This window comes from Oncorhynchus mykiss, chromosome 2 (genome assembly GCF_057628025.1).
Source record: "Oncorhynchus mykiss isolate SJ-2025 chromosome 2, ASM5762802v1, whole genome shotgun sequence".
Classification (NCBI taxonomy): Eukaryota; Metazoa; Chordata; class Actinopteri; order Salmoniformes; family Salmonidae; genus Oncorhynchus; species Oncorhynchus mykiss.
The window spans coordinates 104,136,498-104,157,925 of record NC_143023.1 but is presented as its reverse complement, the minus strand read 5'-3'; the positions used below and the strand labels follow the sequence as shown (position 1 = coordinate 104,157,925).

General features: G+C 41.4%; 1 protein-coding gene across 1 annotated transcript in view; it reads left to right on the top strand.

Moving 5' to 3' along the window:
• The window catches only part of LOC110502669 (transient receptor potential cation channel subfamily M member 1), a 131,417-nt gene extending 118,926 nt beyond the window's left edge, over positions 1 to 12,491 (top strand). The window contains 5 exon segments of the mRNA XM_090215695.1: positions 3,506 to 3,638; positions 3,903 to 5,874; positions 9,998 to 10,037; positions 11,569 to 11,682; positions 11,685 to 12,491. Coding sequence (XP_090071821.1) covers positions 3,506 to 3,638; positions 3,903 to 5,874; positions 9,998 to 10,037; positions 11,569 to 11,682; positions 11,685 to 12,346 — 2,921 coding nt within the window. The 3' untranslated portion in view covers positions 12,347 to 12,491.
• Positions 12,492 to 21,428: the final 8,937 nt, after the last annotated feature.

The following is a 21,428-nucleotide window of genomic DNA, read 5'->3' as shown; positions in this document are numbered from 1 at the left end:
TGTGGACCTATTGGGCGGTACTCACATTGAAGTAGGTCTAGGGTGTCAGGTAAGGTAGAGGTGATATGATCCTTGACTAGTCTTTAAATGCACTTCATGATGACAGAAATGAGTGCTACGGAGCGGTAGTCATTTTGGCTCAGTTATCTTTGCCTTCTTGGGTACAGGAAAAATGGTGGCCATCTTGAAGCATGTGGGGACAGCAGACTGGGATAGGGAGCTATCCATAAACACACCAGCCAGCTGGTCGGCACAGGCTCTGAGGACACAGCTAGGGATGACGTCTGGGCCAGCAGTCTTGCGAGGGTTGACACGTTTAAATGTCTTACTCACATCAGCCACGGAGAAGGAAAGACCACAGTCCTTGGCGTCTTTGGCGCTGTATTATAAAGCAGGCTAAGAAAGTGTTTAGTTTGCCTGGAAACAAGAAGTCGGTATCTGTGACTGGGCTGTTTTTCTTTTGTAGTCCGTGATTGACTGTAGACCCTGCCACATACGTCTCATGTCTGAGTCGTTGAACTGCGACTCCACTTTGTCTCTATACTGACATTTCGCTTGTTTGATTGGTTTGTATTTGGCCACATTCCCAGTCACCTCTCCATGGTTAAATGCGGCGGATTGAGCTTTCAGTTTTGAAGCGTGGATTCCGAATTGGTCAGATCAGGGTTGAATACTCCTGCAGGGTAGCCTAGTGGTTAGAGCGTTGGACTAGTAACCGGAAGGTTGCAAGTTCAAACCCCTGAGCTGACAAGGTACAAATCTGTCATTCTACCCCTGAATAGGCAGTTAACCCACTGTTCCAAGGCCATCATTGAAAATAAGAATTTGTTCTTTAACTGACTTGCCTAGTTAAATAAAGGTAAAATAAAAATATAAAATAATCTCAGGTACATCCTGTTTCAGTTTCTGCCTATAGGAAGGGAGGTGCAGGGGCCAAAAGGAGTGTGGGGGAGGGCCTTGTATGCATCGCGGAAGTTAAAGTTGTGCCAGCGCGAGTACAGTCAATACGCTGATAGAATTTAGCCTTGTTCTCAAATTTGCTTTGTTAAAATCCCCAGCTACAATAAATGCAGCCTCAGGATATGTGGTTTCCAGTTTGCATAATGTCCAGTGAAGTTCCTTGAAGGCCGTCGTGGTATCGGCTTGAGAAGGATATACACAGCTGTGACAATAACCGACAATAATTCTCTTGAGAGATAATAGGGTTGGCATCTCTGACCCGGATATGGCCCAACATTATTTACTTCTTTGCTCAACTCTATTACTGATAAGCATGCACCGTTCAAGAAGCTAAAACATAGAGATAATCCATGGTGCATGCATGAACTATCAGAGAAACCTCCGGAGAGAAATTTAGCTTGGGCTAAGGCTGACTGATTCTACATCTGGGTTAAGGCTGACTGATTCTATGTCTGGGCTAAGGCTGACTGATTCTACTTCTGGGCTAAGGCTGACTGATTCTACTTCTGGGCTAAGGCTGACTGATTATACCACTGACTGGCAGTTCTTCAGACGCTTGAGAAATAGATGTCTATCCCTGGTTATACAAGCAAAATAAACAGGCTTTTTGAACTGTGTATCTGAGAATGGTGGGAATCCAGCTGCTTAATGGAAGGTGGTCACATCTCTGAAACACAACTCCATTACCCGAGCATGTTATGACAGCCTCTGTTCCCATAACAGATAAGATGGAAATGTGTGATGCTTTTAATAACCACTTTGCCACAGAGGGCCACCTATTTGATAGAATAGCTTCTGAAAACTCTGAGAGGAGTCCTATACTCACCTTGAGCCAGGTTGCAGACAACTATACATTCCCAGATACACATTCCTCTTTATAATTTCAATCACTTGATGTCTATAATGTACTAAGTCCCTTATTGAAGATAAATGTAAATAAATCCACTGGGGCTGATTCACATGCTGCTATAACAGCCTCCAATCTTCTGGTAAGGCTTTCGACTAGATGTTGGAATATTGCATTCGGGACTTGCTTCCCATTCAGCCACAAGACCATTAGTGAGGTCTGGTATTGATGTTGGAAGATTAGGCCTAGCTCGCGGTTGGCGTTCCAATTCATCCCAAAGGTATTCAATGGGGTTGAGGTCAGGGCTCTGTGTAGGCCTGTCAAGTTCTTCCACATTGATTTCAATAAACCATTTCTTTATGAACCTTGCTTTGTGCACGGGGGAATTGTGATGCTGAAACAGGAAAGGGCCTTCCCCAAACTGGTGCCAAAGTTGGAAGCACAGAATCCTCTAGATTGTCATTGGTTGCTGTGGCATTAAGATCTCCCTTCACTGGAACTAAGGGGCCTAGCCCGAACCATGAAAAAGCCCCAGACCATTATTCATCCTCCACCAAACTTTACAGTTGGAGCTATGCATGGGGGCAGGTAGAGTTCTCCTGGCATCCGCCAAAACCAGATTCATCTGTCGGATAGTGAAGCGTGATCAATCACTCCAGAGACCATATTTCCACTGCTTCAGAGTCCAATGGTGGCGAGCTTTACACAGCTCCAGCCAACGCTTGGCATTGCACATGGTGATCTTAGTCTTGTGTGCGGCTGTTCGGACATGGAAACCCATTTCATGACGCTCCCGGCGAACAGTGTTTGTGCTGATGTTGGTTCCAGAGGCAGTTTTGAACTTGGTAGTGAGTGTTGCAACCGAGGACAGACAATTTTTACGCGTTACGTGCTTCAGTACCGGCTGTCCCGTTCTGTGTGCTTGTGTGGTATACCACTTTGCGGCTGAGCCGTTGTTGCTCCTAGACGTTTCCTCTTCACAATAACAGTACTTACATTTGACCGGGCAGCTCTATGACGGTGCCATATTGAAAGTCACTGAGCTCTTCAGTAGTCCATTCTGCTGCCAGTGTTTCTCTGTGGAGATTGCATGGCTGTGTGCTGAAGTTTATACACCTGTCAGCAACGGGTGTGGCTGAAATAGCCGAATCCATTAATTTGAAGGGGTGTCCACATACTTTTGTATACAGTAGTTTAGTGCCTAAAATAAGGGTAAGAATACATGTTAAAACAATTCAAATAGTTTCCTGATCTTTCTTATATCTCTCAGATATAGGACAGACACTTCAGAACAAACCTCCTTTTGATTTTTGGTGGGACTATCTGTTCTTCCATCTAGTGAATCTGTTATTCAATGCGTTTCTTTTGGCTAATAGCAGTAATGTCAAATTCAGTGTTTCATCCTATTTTTTTTAATGTATTTTTGATGTCTTAAGGGGTTTTAAAATTCTAAATCAAATAACTAATTAATGCTCAGTATGACCATCCTAAAACAATTCCATGTGTTAGCTTAGAACCCCACCCACTCCCTCCTCCGGCTTAGACAGGGCTTAGACTCTAGAGTGTTATTAACAATCATTCATTCATTCATGGGTCTGTACAAGCACTCCACTTCCACTGACTAGAGCATAGATATCCTGTGTCCATGTTAGTTTTCAGAAATGTACCTAATATTGATATCCTGCCTTCTCCCTCCAGAGCTACGGCTAAACCCTGAGGAGCTGAAGGCTCTATTTGAGTTTGAGGAGCAGTGTGTGGAGGAATACTTCAGAGAGAAGGAAGACGAGCACCATTCATCCAGTGACCAGAGGATCAAGGTCACATCAGAACGGTAAGACAATCCCACACAATCCCATTGCCCACTGCAAAACACTCCCACCCAATTAAAACATCTGCTGAAGATGGGACAGAAGCTTCATTAAATTAAAATGACCATGTCCAAAAGTGTTTTTGAGTCTGGTGTTTTATAAGTGTGAAGTATTAGTATTAGTAAGTCTGTTCCTGAAGCTCCTGTTGTTCCTTCAGGGTGAATAGAAATATGTTGTTCTAGGAGCTTGTCTAATATTAAAGTATTGTCTCACATTCCTCTCCCCAGGGTGGAGAACATGTCCATGCGTCTGGAGGAGGTGAATGAGCGGGAGAACACCATGAAGGCGTCCCTGCAGACGGTGGACCTTCGCCTGGCTCAGCTGGAAGACATCCACAGCCGCATGATGAACGCCCTGGAGAAGCTGGCTGGGGTCGACCATTCAGAGCTTAAACGCTCCCACTCCACACACTCCTCCTACTGCGACCCGTCCTCCCTGCTCCGAGCCAGCTCCATCAACAGCGCTGACGGGTACAGCATGTACCGCTTCCAGATGGACGTGGAGGAGGCTGAGAGGAAAGCCCAGCTTGGCACTGAGAGGCAGGGCAGTGTACGGTCTCGCCTAGGGTCTGAGAGGCAGGGCAGTGTGCTGTCTCGTCTAGGGTCTGAAAGACAGGGCAGCGTACTGTCTCGTCTAGGGTCTGACAGACAGGGCAGTGTCAGCAGAACATCCAACCTGTCTGTAGGTCCGGAGAGACAGGGCAGTCTACAGAAATTGTCTAGCGCATCTACCCTGACTGTAGGCCGGGAGCGACATGGCAGCCTACAAACCAGAGTTTCCAAGGACTACGGCCAGCCATTAGACATGGACAGAGCAGACAGGACACGGCCCAGCTCCTATGTGGACATCCTGATCTCCCCATGTGAACAAAGGGCTGAAGGGGAGACAGATGGAGGAGAAAACAAGTCTGACATACCTAAAGACAAAGTACCAGACCCCACAGATCCACTGGATGCTGCATTAGCTAAAGCAGGTCTACCAAGAGAGAAGACCAAGCTGGAGAAGTCTAGATCTGTTAAATGCTATCCCAGCAACCCTGTGGATCACTGCATTACCACTAGAAGCAGGGCTAAGAGCACTATCCTCTACGACCAAACTGCTGCCAATTGCGAGGCCCTCTGGGTTGCAGACTACAATACTAAACAGGAATCCCCAGACAGTAGAGATCCTCTGGATAGTGCATTAGCTAAAGAAGGTCTGCCAAGAGAGAAGTCCAAGCTGGTGGCAACCATGTCCTCCCCATTGGCGAAGTTTATCCATCCTATCCCATACTACCACACCACACCTCCGTTTACCCCTCGATCCACTAGGACCAGGGCTAAAAGCAACATCTCCCCAACCACCGCAGGGGATGAGAGTGAGGCCCTCTGGGCTGCAGACTACAGATCTGTGATAGACCAGGTATCCGATGCTCCAGGCCAGTTGCCAGCCTGCTGGGAGTACAAGGTCCACCACATCCACATCGGACAACAGCCCAAGGTCTCTGTGGTCAGGCCTCATGGCCAGCTACCTGACACACAGAGATTCTCTGAACCTGAGCCTGAAAAACTGGAGTCTAACATGGTTCCTCTGATTCCACCAGCTGTAGAGACTGAACTACTTAAACAGCATTCTGACATGGTTCAACAAGATGCTTTGCTGGTTCCACCAGAGGCTTTGCTGGTTCCTCCAGACATTAAGTTGTCACCTCCTCCTCCGACTGAGCTGGATCCTTCAGAGACTGAGTTGGTTCCACGAGTTCTTCCACTGGGTCCTCCAACTATAGCAACATACCTGGTTCTTCCAACCATAAAAACACACCTGGTACCTCAAACCATAGAGAGGGAACTAGTTATTCCAGCTATAGAGACTGAACTAGTTGTTCCAGCTATAGATACTGCACTAGTTATTCCAGCTACAGAGACTGAACAAGATGGTCCAACCACATACACTGGATTCATTATTCCAACCATAGAGAGTGAGCTACTTATTCCAACCATAGAGAGTGAGCTACTTATTCCAACCATAGAGAGTGAATTACTTATTCCATCTATAGAGACTGAACTATGTATTCCAATCATAGAGACTGAACTATGTATTCCAATCATAGAGACTGAACTATGTATTCCAACCATAGAGACTGAACAACTTTTTCCGACCATAGAGACTGAACTACAAATTCCAAACAAAGAGACTGAACTTCTTATTCCAACCAGAGACTAAAATAGTTATTCCAGCTGTAGAGACTGAACTACCTATTCTAACCATAAACTAAACTAATTCCTCCAACCATAGAGACTGAACTAGTAATTCCAACCATAAACACTGAACTAGTTATCCCAGCTATAGAGACTGAACTAAGTATTCAAACCACAGAGAATTAACTAGATATTACAACCATAAAGATTAAACTAGCTATTCCAGCTATAGAGACTGAAGTAGTTATTCCAGCTACAGAAACTGAATTGGTTATTCTAACCATAGACTAAACTAGTTATTCCAAATAAACAAACTGAACTAGTTATTCCAACCATACAGACTGAAATAGTTATTCCAACCACAGGGACTGAACTAGTTATTCTAACAATAGACACTGAACTAGTTCCTCAAATAACATAGACTGAACTAATTATTCCAGAGACATAGACTGAGCTAGTTATTCCAGCTATACAGACTGAACTACTTATTTCAAGTTGAGACTGAACAAGTTATTCTAACAATAGAGAGTTAAATAGTTATGCCAAATATATACTGAACTAGTTCATCCAATCATAAAGACTGAAGTAGTTATTCCAACTATAGCTACAGAACTAGTTATTCTAGCCATACAGACTAAACTAGTTGTTCCAATAATATACACTGAACTAGTTATTTCACCAATATACGCTGAACTAGTTCCTCCAATAGTAAATACTTACATAGTTATTCCAACCATTAAGACTGAAATAGTTATTGCAATTATGGAGATGGAACCAGTGATAACAACCATAGAGACTGAACTAGTTATTTCAACCACACAGACTGAACTAGTTATTTCAACAATATACACATAACTAGTTCCTCAAACAACAGAGACTGAACTAGTTATTCCAACCATAGAGAATGAAATAAATGTTCCAGTCATAGAGAAAAATTGAGTTATTCCAGCTGTACAGACTGAACTAGTTATTTCAACTAAACTACTTATTCCAATAACAGAGACTGAAATAGTTATTTCAAATATATGCTGAACTAGTTCCTCGAACCATAAGAGACTGAACATGTTTTTCCAACCAAAGAGCTTGAGAAAGTTATTCCAACATTAGAGACTGAACTAGTTCCTTCAATCATACAGACTGAACTAGTTATTCCAGCTATAGAGTCTGAACTAGTTTTTCAAAGAGAGACTGAACTAGCTATTCCAGCCATAGACTTTGAACTAGTTATTCCAGCCATAAAGAAATAACTAGTTATTCCAACAATAGAAACGGAACTATTTATGTCAACAATATACATTGAAATTGTTCCTCCAGCAAGAGATACTAAACAAATTATTGCAACCATAAGACTGAACTAGTTATTCAAATTTTAGAGACATAACCAGTTATTCCAACCATAAAGACCAAACTAGCTATTCCAGCTATAGAGACATTAGTATTTATTACAGCTATAGATACTGAAGTAGTTATTCCAGCTATAGAGACTGAACTAGTTGTTCCAGCTATAGATACTGAAGTAGTTATTCCAGCTATAGATACTGAAGTAGTTATTCCAGCTATAGATACTGAACTAGGTATTCCAGATACCGAGACTAAACAAGTTAGTCCAACCATAGAGACTGAACTAGGTATTCCAACCATATACACTGGATTAGTTATACCAACCATAGAGACTGAACTACTTATTCCAGGTATAGAGAGTGAACTACATATTCCAAGCATAGAGGCTGAACTACAAATTCCAACCATAAAGACTGAACTGCTTATTCCTACCAGAGACGGAACTTCTTATTCAAACTGAAGACTGAACTAGTTCCTCCAACCATATAGACTGAATTAGTTATTAAAACCCATGGAGACTAAACTAGTTATTCCAAACTTAGAGACTGAAGTAGTTCCCCCAACCATACAGACTGAAGTATTCCAACTATAGAGACTGCACTAGTTATTCCAACCACAGAAAATTAAATAATGTTTCCAGTCATAGAGATTGATCTAGTTATTCCAGCTATACAGACTGAACTAGTTATTTCAATCATAGAGACTGAACTAGATATTTCAAACATATACTGACTGAACTAGTTCCTCGAACAATAGAGACTGAATACGTTTTTCCAACCAAAGAGACTGAGCAAATTATTCCAACCTTAGAGACTGCACTAGTTCCTTCAATCATACAGACTGAACTAGTTATTCCAGCTACAGGGGCTGAACTAACTATTCCAACCATATCACTGAACTAGTGTTTCAAACCATGGAGACAGAACTAGTTATTCCAACAATAAAAACTGAACTATTTATGTCAACAATATACATTGAAATAGTTCCTCCAGCAAGAGATACTGAACTAATTTTCCAACAATTTAAACTGAACTAGTTGTTCAAATTTTAGAGACATAACCAGTTATTCCAACCATAGAGACTGAAAAGTTATTAGAACCATAGTGACTGAACTAGTTATTCCAACTATGAAGCTGAACTAGCTATATCAGCAATAGAGACTGAACTAGCTATTCCTGCTATAGATACTGAAGTAGTTATTCCAATAATAGTCACTGAATTAGTTATTCCAATAATAGTCACTGAATTAGTTATTCCATACAATAGACACTGAAATAGTTCCTCTAAAAAAATATACTGATGAAGTTATTCCAACCATTAAAAATGAACTATTTATTCTAATTACAGAGATGAAACAGTTATTCCAACAATAGATACTGAACTAGTTATTCCAACCATAGACTGAACTAGTTCCTCCAACCATTAAGACTGAACTAGTTATTCTAACCATAGATACTGAACAAGTTATTCCAGTTATAGAGACCGAATGAGTTAATTCAACCATGGGGACTGAACTAGTTATTCTACTATATAGACTGAACGAGTTCTTCCAACCATAGAGACTGAACTATTTTTTCCACATATAGAGACTGAATTAGCTATTCCAGCTGTAAAGACTGAACATATTCCAAATATAAAGACTGAACAAGTTATTTCAGCTACATACACTGAACTAATCATTCCAGCTTTACAGACTGAACTAGGTATTTCAGCTATAGAGACTGAACTAGTTATCCCAACAATAGAGATTGAACAAGTTTTTCCAACCATAGAAATTGAAGTAGTTCATCCAACAATAGAGATATAATTAGTTATTTCAACCATTTAGAATAAACTAGCTATTCCAATCACAGACACTGAACTAATTATTCCAACCATAGAGAATGAACTAGTTATTCCAACCATAGAGACTGAAAAAGCGATTTCAGCCATTGAGACTGAACTAATCACCCCAACCATTGAGACTGATCTAGTTATTTAAACCATAGAGACAACTAGTTATTCCAAACATAGACTTAATTAGTTATTTCAACCATTGAGACTGAACTAGTTATTCCTACAATAGAGACTGAAGTAGTTATTCCAACTGTAGAGACTGAACTAGTTATTCCAAGCAAAAAGGCTGAACTAGTTATTCCAGCTATAGTGACTGAACTACATATTACTACCAAAGTGATTGAATTAGTTATTCTAACCGTAGAGACTGATCTAGTTATTCCAACCATAGAGACTGAAAAAGTTCCTCCGGCAATAGAGACTGAAGTAGTTAACTAGTTATTCCAACCATAGAGACTTAACTAGTTATTCCAAACAACAGACTGAGCTAGTTATTCCAACCATAGACACTTTATTTATTTTTGCTACGGGTGGGTGCTGCTATGGTGACCAGTGAGCTGAGATAAGGCGGGGCTTTACCTAGCAAAGACTTATAGATGACCTGGAGCCAGTGGGTTTGGCAACGAGTATGAAGCGAAGGCCAGCCAACAAGAGCATACAGGTCGCAGTGATGGGTAGTATATGGGGCATTGGTGACAAAACGGATGGCACTGTGATAGACTGCATCCAATTTGCTGACTAGAGTGTTGGAGGCTATTTTGTAGATGACATCGCCCAAGTAAAGGATTGGTAGGATGGTCAGTTTTACGATGGTATGTTTGGCAGCATGAGTGAAGGATGCTTTGTTGCAAAATCGGGAGCTGATTCTAGATTTAGTTTATGATTGGATAGGCTTAATGTGAGTTTGGAAGGACAGTTTACAGTCTAACTAGACAACTAGATATGTGTAGTTGTCCACATATACTAAGTCAGAAACGTCCAGAGTAGTGATCCTGGACGAGCGGGCAGGTGCGGGCAGCGATCGTTTGAAAAGCATGCATCTAGTTTTACTTGCATTTAAGAGCAGTTGGAGGCCAAGGAAGGTGAGTTGTATGGCATTGAAGCTCATTTGGAGGTTAGTTAACACAGTGTCCAAAAAGGGCCAGATGTATACAGAATGGAGTCATCTGCATAGAGGTGGATCAGAGAATCACCAGCAGCAAGAGGAACATCATTGATATATACAGAGAAAAGTGTCGGCCCGAGAATTGAACCCTGTGGCACCCCCAAAGAGACTGCCAGAGGTCTGGACAACAGGCCCTCCGATTTGACATACTGAACTGTCTGAGAAGTAGATGGTGAACCAGGCAAGGCAGTCATTTGAGAAACCAAGGCTTTTGAGTCTGTCGATAAGAATGCGGTGATTGACAGTCGAAAGCCTTGGCCAGGTCGATGAATACATCTGCACAGTATTGTCTCTTATCGATGGTGGTTATGATTTCGTTTAGGACCTTGAGTGTGCTGAGGTGTACCCATGACCAGTTCGGAAACCAGATTGCATAGCGGAGAAGGTACAGTGGGATTCTAAATGGTCAGTGATCTGTTTGTTAACTTGGCTTTCGAAGACTTTAGAATGGCAGGGCAGGATAGATATAGGTCTGTAGTAGTTTGGGTCTAGAGTGTCTCCCCCGTTAAAGAGGGGGATGAACGCGGCAGCTTTCCAATCTTTGGGGATCTCAGACGATACAAAAGAGAGGTTTAACAGGCCAGTAATAGGGGTTGCAACAATTTTGGCGGATAATTTTAGAGAGAGTCCAGATTGTCTAGCCCAGCTGATTTGTAGGGGTCCAGATTTTGCAGCTCTTTCAGAACATCAGCTGTCTGGATTTGGGTGAAGGAGAAATGGGGGAGGCTTGGGCAAGTTGCTGTGGGGGTGAAGGGCTGTTGACTGGGGTAGGGGTAGCCAGATAAGGCGGGGCTTTACCTAGCAAATATTTATAGATGACCTGGCGCCAATGGGTTTGGCGATGAATATGAAGCATAGGCCAGCCCTAGTTCCTCAAACAACAGAGACTGAAACATTATTCCAACCATAGAGACCGAACTAGGTTAGCCGAACTTGCTATAGTGAATGATCTCCTTACTCCAACAATAGCAATTTAAATAGTTATTCTATCTATATAGACTGAAGTAGTTGTTTCAACCATATAGACCTAAATAGTTATTCCAAACATAGAATAACTATTTCCTTCACCCCCACAGCAACTTGCCCAAGCCTCCCCCATTTCTCCTTCACCCAAATCCAGACAGCTGATGTTCTGAAAGAGTTGCAAAATCTTGTTATTTCAACCAGTGAGACTGAATTTGTGATTCCTATTATAGAGACTGAACTAGTTATTCTAACCAAAGAGGTTGAACTAGTTATTCCAAAAATAGAGACCAAAGAGGTTGAACTATTTATTCCAACCATTGAGACTGAATTAGTAATTTCAACAATAGAGACAAACTAGTTATTCCAGCTATAGAGATTGAACTAGTTATTCCATCCATACAGACTGAGGAGGACCCCACCCAGGTATGGCAGGCTACTGGCCCAGTCAAGGCTACCTGCTGATGGCTGAGAAGAAGAGGATGTTCTCCCTAAGGTCTAAGGGCTGGAACGCCAGCAACCGGAAGGGAAGAGCCTGGGATAGAGCATAGAGAAACCAAGAGCCACTAGCAGTGACAAAGACCACTGTCAAACACTCCAGGATCATCCACCATTGGACCACTGTCAAAAACTCCAGAACCATCCACCACTGGACCACTGTCGAATACTCCAGAACCATCTACCACTGGACCACTGTCAAATACTCCAGAACCATCCACCACTGGACCACTGTCAAATACTCCAGAACCATCCACCACTGGACCACTGTCAAATACTCCAGAACCATCTACCACTGGACCACTGTCAAATACTCCAGAACCATTCACCACTGGACCACTGTCAAATACTCCAGAATCATCCAGCACTGGACCACTGTCAAATACTCCAGAACCATCCACCACTGGACCACTGTCAAATACTCCAGAATCATCCACCACTGGACCACTGTCAAATACTCCAGAATCATCCAGCACTGGACCACTGTCAAATACTCCAGAACCATTCACCACTGGACCACTGTCAAATACTCCAGAACCATCCACCACTGGACCACTGTCAAATACTCCAGAATCATCCACCACTGGACCACTGTCAAATACTCCAGAATCATCCACAACTGGACCACTGTCTAATACTCCAGAATCATCCAGCACTCCTGCTGAACACTTGTAGTCCCGGTCAAATGTAAACTGTCCTACAAAAATAATACTTTTTTCACTAATCAACCTCCCAGAATAAATGATTTTCCCTATATAGTATTGTGGGGATTAAAAATAAAAACTACATCATTGTAATACCTACAAAATTAGAATAAAATAAATAATCTATTGCCATTTAGTCCACTTCCTTTGTGAAGCTGCATTCACATCACCACACTCTGAACTGCTTGCCTTATGACTGGTACTAGCTATCATCCTCTACCTGAGCATTAAAACACAACCATTTAACTGACTGTTACCTGGAAATATTGTTACCAAACCAGTTAGTCAGACTACTGAAAACCCTTCACTATGTCTGGGCTCCTAGACCTACCAACCAGCTCCAGACAGGACAGGTGTTGTCTGTGTACCACGAGGCAGGTAGCTCACCTTCTCCAGGTTCTGACCTCTGACCTTTGTCATCTGGGTCGAGCAATTCCAGTGTTGTTTGGTCATTCAATTGTTTGTATGTCTCGTGCTACCAAGTATAGGCCTATATGTTACAGGCACCAGGAATGTGGCTTGAAATTAATTGACAGGAAAGCATGATCATGTTTGGATTGTTTTACTGCATCAGCTTCAGGAGTTGTCAATACAGTGTAATTTCATTGTATTCAATACTTCATAAAACAATTAACAAAGCAGCTAGCTGACTACATAGACAGACTGAAACACAGATAGGTTAGCTATCCATAAACAACTGGTATCTAGCAAAACCAATAGCTAAATGTAGATACAAACTATGCAAAATAGCACTTAGATAGTTTGACAAAACATTATACGGGCTATAAAACGAAAGACCAGCTGTTACATATAAGCTTCTTCTGCTATGGTATTATGGCGGTCTGGAAACCAACTGGACGGGATGAATAAATTCACAAATGGAAAGTCAATTCCATTACAGGAAGGGGCAAAAAATTACATGAATTAAAAAAATATATACAGTATATATACTGTATATAATACAAATGATCACATAAAAATCTTCCCACTCCTTCAGTCATCAGATATTTGTGACTCGTTTCAGGAAACTAGGCAAGTCACGACTTCACAGGAGAGCCATTTTTACTTTTTATTTTTTATATTTTTTATCCAAATGCGTTTTTTGGCAGAAATGTCTTCTGGAACATGTGAACTTTCATGTGCCTTAATAACAAACTTGTATGCCATCTGTAAATACGAATAAAATTGTTAAATTACCAGCCTTGTTGGATAAGCCACTGAAAAACACAGCAACCTTCCCACTAGCCACAATTGGCTGAGATAATGAGTGGGTTGGACATGCCAAGAGAGGAGTTGGAATTGGTATATAAAAGGCTTCTGTCTATTGGAGCTGGTCAGTCTGTTTTGGTAATCCTGTGAAACGTGACTTTAAAAAAAATATATATTGTGTAGTGGACCTGCATAATCTCCACTATCTGGAGGATCAAGTTCTGAAATCGGTGGAAATAGAGTATGATAGTTAATGAGATGGAGGTAACACCTGTCTCCGGATGACATCTTCAAACTAAGGGCAACCGTGGTATGGTGTCCGTGACAGGGAGACACGTCCATCATGCATGATGATGTATATAGGTAAGATAGTCTAGCGTTAGCTAGCTACATTTTCAGATATTACACATTTCTAAATTTGACAGAAAGTGGTTTCATTTCAAGCTAAAGTGTGATGTTAGCTAGCTTGCTAACGTTAGCTGGATGACTCCCTAGCTGAAGTTATTTGCATCCCAGAGTCGTTTGCTTTTCTAGTCAGAGCCTAATGTTAGCTAGCTAACATTGAACCTGGTTGGTTAGCTCCCAGCATATTCATGCAGGGTAGTAATGTGATTTTATTTGTCACATGCAGCGAATCCAACAGGTGTAGACTTTCCAGTGAAATGCTTACTTGCAAGCTGTCACGCCCTGGCCATAGAGAGACTTTTATTCTCTATGTTGATTAGGCCAGGGTGTGACTCGGGTGGGCATTCTAATTTCTTTATTTCTATGTTTCCTGTTTCTATGTTTTGGCAGAGTATGGTTCTCAATCAGGGACAGTTGTCTATCGTTGTCTCTGATTGGGAATCATACTTAGGCAGTCTGTTTTTCCACCTTAGTTGTGGGTAGAGGTCTTTGTTAGTGGTCTGTATAGCCCTAGTAAGCTTTAAAAGTTTAAAGAGAAAAAATAGTGTTAAGTAAAACATAGAAAATAAAAAAATAGAAAAGAAAAGTAACAAATAATTACACAACAGCAGTAAAATAACAATAGCGAGGCTATATACAGGGGGTACCAGTACAGAGTCAATGGGCGGAGGCACCGGTTAGTCGTGGTAATATGTGACCGATTCAGGAAACTAGGCATATGTCGCAAGTCACGACTTCACAGGAGAGCCGTTTAAATGAAAAAAATGTTTTAAACAAAATGCGCTTTTTGACAGAAATGCCTTCTCGAAAATGTGACCTTTCATGTGCCTTAATAACAAACTTGTATGCCATCTTTAAATACGAATACAATTGTTAAAGTACGAGCCTAGTTGGTTTAGCCACAGAAAAAGTTGCAATCTTCCCGCTAGCCATGATTGGCTGAGATAATGAGTGGGCCGGACATGCCGTGAGATGAGTTTGAATTGGTCTGCGGGGTAAAATATTGTGTCTATAAAATGAGCTGATGTTTAGATAATCCATTCTGCTGCCGTTTTTTCGAAAGATATGTTAGCCATGGAGACCTGCAAATATGTTGCTACTGCTCTCAATAGCATCCTGAATTTATTAGGCGCATTCAACAAAGGTCAGTGGGAAAAAGTTGTGATGGACTACTTTCTGGAGGACAATCGTGCCATGCTGACTCGTTCTGACTGAAAATGAAACAGACGATGAGGAAATCCAGAATTTACGTAAAAACATTTTTTTAAATGTTTTCTCAGAATGCCATTTCGCATTGCTAGTTATATCCTAATGTTAGCTAGCTAACTAGCTAACATTGAACCTATTTGGTTAACTTTAGCTAGCTATGACAATCGGTTTGTATTGCTAGTTAAAGCTTGCTTTTAGCTAGCTTGTTAGAGATTAGCCACATTTTTTAAATTTTGCCTAAAATAACATACCCAAATCTAACTGCCTGTAGCTCAGGGCCTAAAGCAAGGATATGTCACATCTGCTAAGGCAACGCCCTCTACTGCTCATCCTGTGCCTCCTTGACCTCCCGCCACTCCCCCAGTACTCTCTCCCCCTCCTCTCTCTCTCTGTGTGTGTGTGTGTGATTGTGTGGGCAGAGACAGGTGTGCTGGAGTCAGAGCAGATCCCCACCAGCTGCAACCTGTTCCATAATCAAGACCTCTACAAATACTCAGTCCTGCCACTTCCACAATGCCAGATCATAATCTCTGCTCATTCTGCCCGCTCTGACTCTGGTCCCTGTCTCCAGTTCAAAGTCTCGTCATCCTGCTACTTCCACCTGAGCTTCCCCTGGCCTGCACTTCAAATCAAATCAAATCAAATGTATTTGTCACATACACATGGTTAGCAGATGTTAATGCGAGTGTAGCAAAATGCTTGTGCTTCTAGTTCCGACAATGCAGTAATAACCAACGAGTAATCTAACTAACAATTCCAAAACCTCTACCTTATACACACAAGTGTGAAGGGATAAAGAATATGTACATAAAGATATATGAACGAGTGATGGTACAGAGCGGCATAGGCAAGATGTCGTAGATGGTATCGAGTATAGTATATACATATGAGATGAGTATGTAAACAAAGTGGCATAGTTTAAAGTGGCTAGTGATACATGTATTACATAAAGATGCAGTAGATGATAGAGTACAGTATATACGTATACATATGAGATGAATAATGTAGGGTAAGTAAACATTATATTAAGTAGCATTGTTTAAAGTGGCTAGTGATATGTTTTACATAAATTCCCATCAATTCCCATTATTAAAGTGGCTGGAGTTGAGTCAGTGTGTTGGCAGCAGCCACTCAATATTAGAGGTGGCTGTTTAACAGTCTGATGGCCTTGAGATAGAAGCTGTTTTTCAGTCTCTCGGTCCCAGCTTTGATGCACCTGTACTGACCTCGCCTTCTGGATGATAGCGGGGTGAACAGGCAGTGGCTCGGGTGGTTGTTGTCTTTGATGATCTTTATGGCCTTCCTGTGACATCGGGTGGTGTAGGTGTCCTGGAGGGCAGGTAGTTTCCCCCCGGTGATGCGTCGTCTTCCCCCTGTGTTGCAATAAATACCTCTTACTTCATCCTAATTTCTGAGTCTGCGCTTGAGTTCCCCGGTTCCACTCGGCGTAACAGGATATGCATATTCTTGGTACCATTTGAAAGGAAACACTTGGAAGTTTGTGGAAATGTGAAATTAATGTAGGATAATATAACAAAATAGATCTGGTAAAACAAAAAAAATGTATTTTTGTATTTTGTTGTACCATCATCTCTGAAATGGAAGACAAAGATGGCACATTTAGCCATGAAGCTGGATGTAAATGCGATGGTGTCCACAAGAGGGCAACAGTGTATGTGCAAAGTTTCAGACTGATAACTTGAAGAATGAGCAAGTTACATGACATTTAGTATGAAGTCACCCAGGTGTCCTTCACGATTTGGCCAAATGTACCCAAGTTTCCAAATGGTTAAATTGATACATTTTCAAGAACATAACTATAGAAAACATACAAAAATGCTATTCTAATAAAAAATAAAACTTTACACACTCCCAGAAGTGTCATACATTATGGATCATTAGCTTTCCTACATAAAATGTACTAACAGGAGACCCGACAAGAATGCTGATCCAATGTCTCCAAACACAGAGGTGAAATATTTAAGATAAGGACCAAGTTAGCAGCCAACACTGATCTAATGTCATAAGTGAACACACCACAAACACAAAGTTTAAAAAAAATAAAGATGTACACATTATTTACAATGACTGTACTTACAAAACGCCCTATACACAAGATTGTGCTGCTGGTTCCAAGTCCAGGGCGGCAGGTAGCCTAGTGGTTAGAGCATTGGACAAGTAACTGAAAGGTTGCTGGATCAAATCCCCAAGCTGACAAGGTAAAAATCCGTTGTTCTGCCCCTGAACAACGCAGTTAACCCACTGTTTCCTGGTAGGCTGTCATTGAAATTAAGAATGTGTTCTTAACTTGTTATGGCTGCAATCCCACCAACGGGATAAGTGTCATCAACAACTGCTGAATAGCATAGTGCTACATTCAATAAATATTTATAGTCATGAAATCACAAGTGCAAGATAGGAAAACAGCCTCCTAGCCTTTTGTTAATCCACCTGTCGTGTCAGATTTTGAAATGATGCTTTACAGCGAAAGCAATCCAAGCGTTTGTGTAAGTTTATCGATCGCACAACAAAACATTAAGTACACTTAGCATCAGGAAGCTTGGTCATGAAAATCAGAAAAGCAATCAAATTAATCGTTTTCCTTTGATCTTCGGATGTTTTCACTCAAGAGACTCCCAGTTACACAACAAACATTCACTAGTTCCAAAAACATCAAGTGATTTTGCATAGCCACATTGTTTCAACAGAAATACTCATCATAAATGTAGATGATAATACAAGTTATACACATGGAATTATAGATATACCTCTCCTTAATGCAACCACTGTGTCAGATTACAAAAAAAGTTTACGGAAAAAGCTACCCATGCAATAATCTTAGACGGAGCTCAGAACAGTAGCCAAATTAGGCACCATGTTGGGGTCAACAGAAACCAGAAAATACATGATAAATGTTTCCTTACCATTGATGAACTTCATCAGAATGCAGTCCTAGGAATCCCAGGTCCACAATAAATACTTGATTTGTTCGGAAATGTCCGTTATTTATGTCCAATTAGCTACCTTGGTTAGCGCGTTTGGTAAACAGTTCCAAAGTCACAAAGTGCGTCCACTATAATGTGACGAAATGTCCAAAAGTTCCGTAACAGTCAGTAGAAACATGTCAAACGATGTACTGAATCAATCTTTAGAATGTTGTTTACATATATCTTGAATAATGTTCCAACCTGAGAATTAGAATGACTTCAGATGACCGGTGGAACGCAGGTCCTTCCCCTGTGAACGCGCATGGTGAAAGAATGGTCAACTCGTGGCACTGGTGACTATTTCCTGTCTCATTCGACTCCCCTTCACATTAGCGTCATCAGACAAAGTTCTATTGACTGCTGAAATCTAGTGGAAGGTGTAGGAAGTGAAAACTCATCCATATCTTGCTGTAATTTCAATTAGAGCTTGGTTGAAAATCTGCCACCCCCAGAAAAAATACAAACAGGAAGGGGAATTTCTCAGGTTTTTGCCTGCAATATGAGTTCTGTAATACTCACAGACATAATTCAAACCGTTTTAGAAACTTCAGAGTGTTTTCTATCCAATACTACTAATAATGTGCATATATATATATATATGCATATATTAGCAACTGAGACTGAGGAGCTGGCCGTTAACAATGGGCACCTTTTCATCCAAGCTACTCAATACTGCCCCTGCAGCAATAAAAAGTTTTGTAAAAAAAAATCGCCCCTTGTGTGCACCACCAGTAATACCGTATATCCTGTGATGGCACAGGCACGGTAGGAAGGTATGGATGTCTGTATACCGCCCAACCATAGTTATCCCCCTAACTAACCCATCGGCTGTGTCCCAAATGACACCCTGTTCTCTTAATAGTGCACTACTTTTGACCAGGGCCCTTAGGGAATAGGGTGTCATTTGGGAGGAAGCCAGTGAGTGGTTCATTACTGCAGTAGTAGCAGCATGAGGCTGAGATTCCTGGGAACCGAGGCTTCGGTCTGAGTCATTACTGCAGTAGTAACAGCATGAGGCTGAGATTCCTGGGAACCGAGGCTTCGGTCTGAGTCACTACTGCAGTAGTAGCAGCATGAGGCTGAGATTCCTGGGAACCGAGGCTTCGGTCTGAGTCATTACTGCAGTAGTAGCAGCATGAGGCTGAGATTCCTGGGAACCGAGGCTTCGGTCTGAGTCATTACTGCAGTAGTAGCAGCATGAGGCTGAGATTCCTGGGAACCGAGGCTTCGGTCTGAGTCATTACTGCAGTAGTAGCAGCATGAGGCTGAGATTCCTGGGAACCGAGGCTTCGGTCTGAGTCATTACTGCAGTAGTAGCAGCAGCATGAGGCTGAGTTTCGGCTTCTGTCTGAGTTATTACTCATGGCATAATTTTGAACTAAAACTAACCAAGAACATGTTGTTTTAAGTCTGTGATGGTTCAGCAAATGTACAATAGCTAGCTAATGTAAACAAAATACCTTAGATTGCTTGGCTTATCTGATGATGGTGCAGTAGCACAACGTTAGCAAGTGGATGGACAGTAGGCTACCACAGAGTTTCTTCGAGGCTACTGCTGTTGCTGTTATTTTTCACTAGCAACAAGCCATCCATCCATATAGCTATGAACTTACCTTGATATTTCATGTCTCTCTTTGAATCCATCCTTCTATAGCTAGGTTAGTTAGCTCATGAACTGTACTGAACAGACTGTAGAACGCAATAGTGATTTATTTGGGTTTTTGATTGAAATTGTCATCGGTCCTTTATTTGCAGGACAGCTGACGACTGTATCACAGAAGAAATAGAGATCCTAGAAAATATATGACGGTAAGTTACACTTGCTTGCCCGTGCAGAGTGCAGCTTGCTAGTTAGGGTTCTAGCATAGCATGTGGCTAACAATGTCTATGTGGACATTTGTCGGAACTACAACGGAATCTGCATATGTAGCTACTCAGTCATAATCGAAGCAAACTACAATACATTGTGTTTGCAAAATCAAAAACATTGACTTGACCAAAGACAGTATGAAGACAGGCTAAAATTCCAATAGATTTCCTCGATCACACTTGTTGGCGATGTCATGGCGATGTCATGCCTAGTAACACGTCATCGGGTCTAACGGTAGTCCCGATCCAAACTGCGCACGTCAAATCAAAGGCAGTCCTTCGACATAAAGTTGTTTCTGAACCGTGTCAGTTTGTCACTTTCACAAGATTGGAGTAATAGCGTGTCCAACTACTTAAGACATTGTCTCAAATCTAGGTTTTGCCTTTAGATTGAGAAAATTAACAACTATAAGGAATATTTAATATACTTAAACCCCAAACTGGTCTGTCAGGTCTGTTTCGCAAGCGTTCCCGGAAGTCTCTAGATGTTGACCCTCAGGATTCAGAAACTCTGTGGCCTGACTCTGTCAAAGATGATGCCCAAAAGTCTTGAACTGTACGAAGCTAGCCACAATAAGGATTAGCCACAACAGTGGAATTTGCGGTTCGCCTTCAAAATTTGTATTTTATTTTATTTTTTATTTCACCTTTATTTAACCAGGTAAGCTATTTGAGAACAAGTTCTAATTTGCAACTGCGACCTGGCCAAGATAAAGCATAGAAGTTCGACACATACAACAACACAGAGTTGTTGGAATGAACAAAACATAGTCAATAAAAAAAGAAAACAAAGTCTATATACATTGAGTGCAAATAAGGTCAAATAAGTGAGTTAAGGCAATAAATAGGCCATGGTGGCAAAGTAATTACAATATGGCAATTAAACACTGGAATGGTAGATGTGCAAAAGATGGATGTGCAAGTAGAGATAATGTGGTGCAAAAGGAGCAAAATAAATAAGGTATGGGAATGAGGTAGATTGATGGGCTTTATACAGATGGGCTATGAACAGGTGCAGTGATCTGTGAGCTGCTCTGACAGCTAGCTGGTTCTTAAAGCTAGTGAGGGAGATGGGAATCTCCAGCTTCAGTGATTTTTGCAGTTCGTTCCAGTCAGTGGCAGCAGAGAACTGAAAGGAAAGGTGAAGGAAGCTTTGTTGCGAAATAGGAAGCAGATTCTAGATTTAGTTTTGGATTGGAGATGCTTAACCTCTAGTGACACCCCATTCCGTGAACGGGACCGTTGTCATCATCTGACACTAATTAGCATAACGCAACGGACATAAATCTTCCGAGAAAATATTCCTATTCATGAAAATCACAAGTGAAATATATTGGAACACAGCTTAGCCTTTTGTTAATCACCCTGTCATCTCAGATTTTCAAAATAT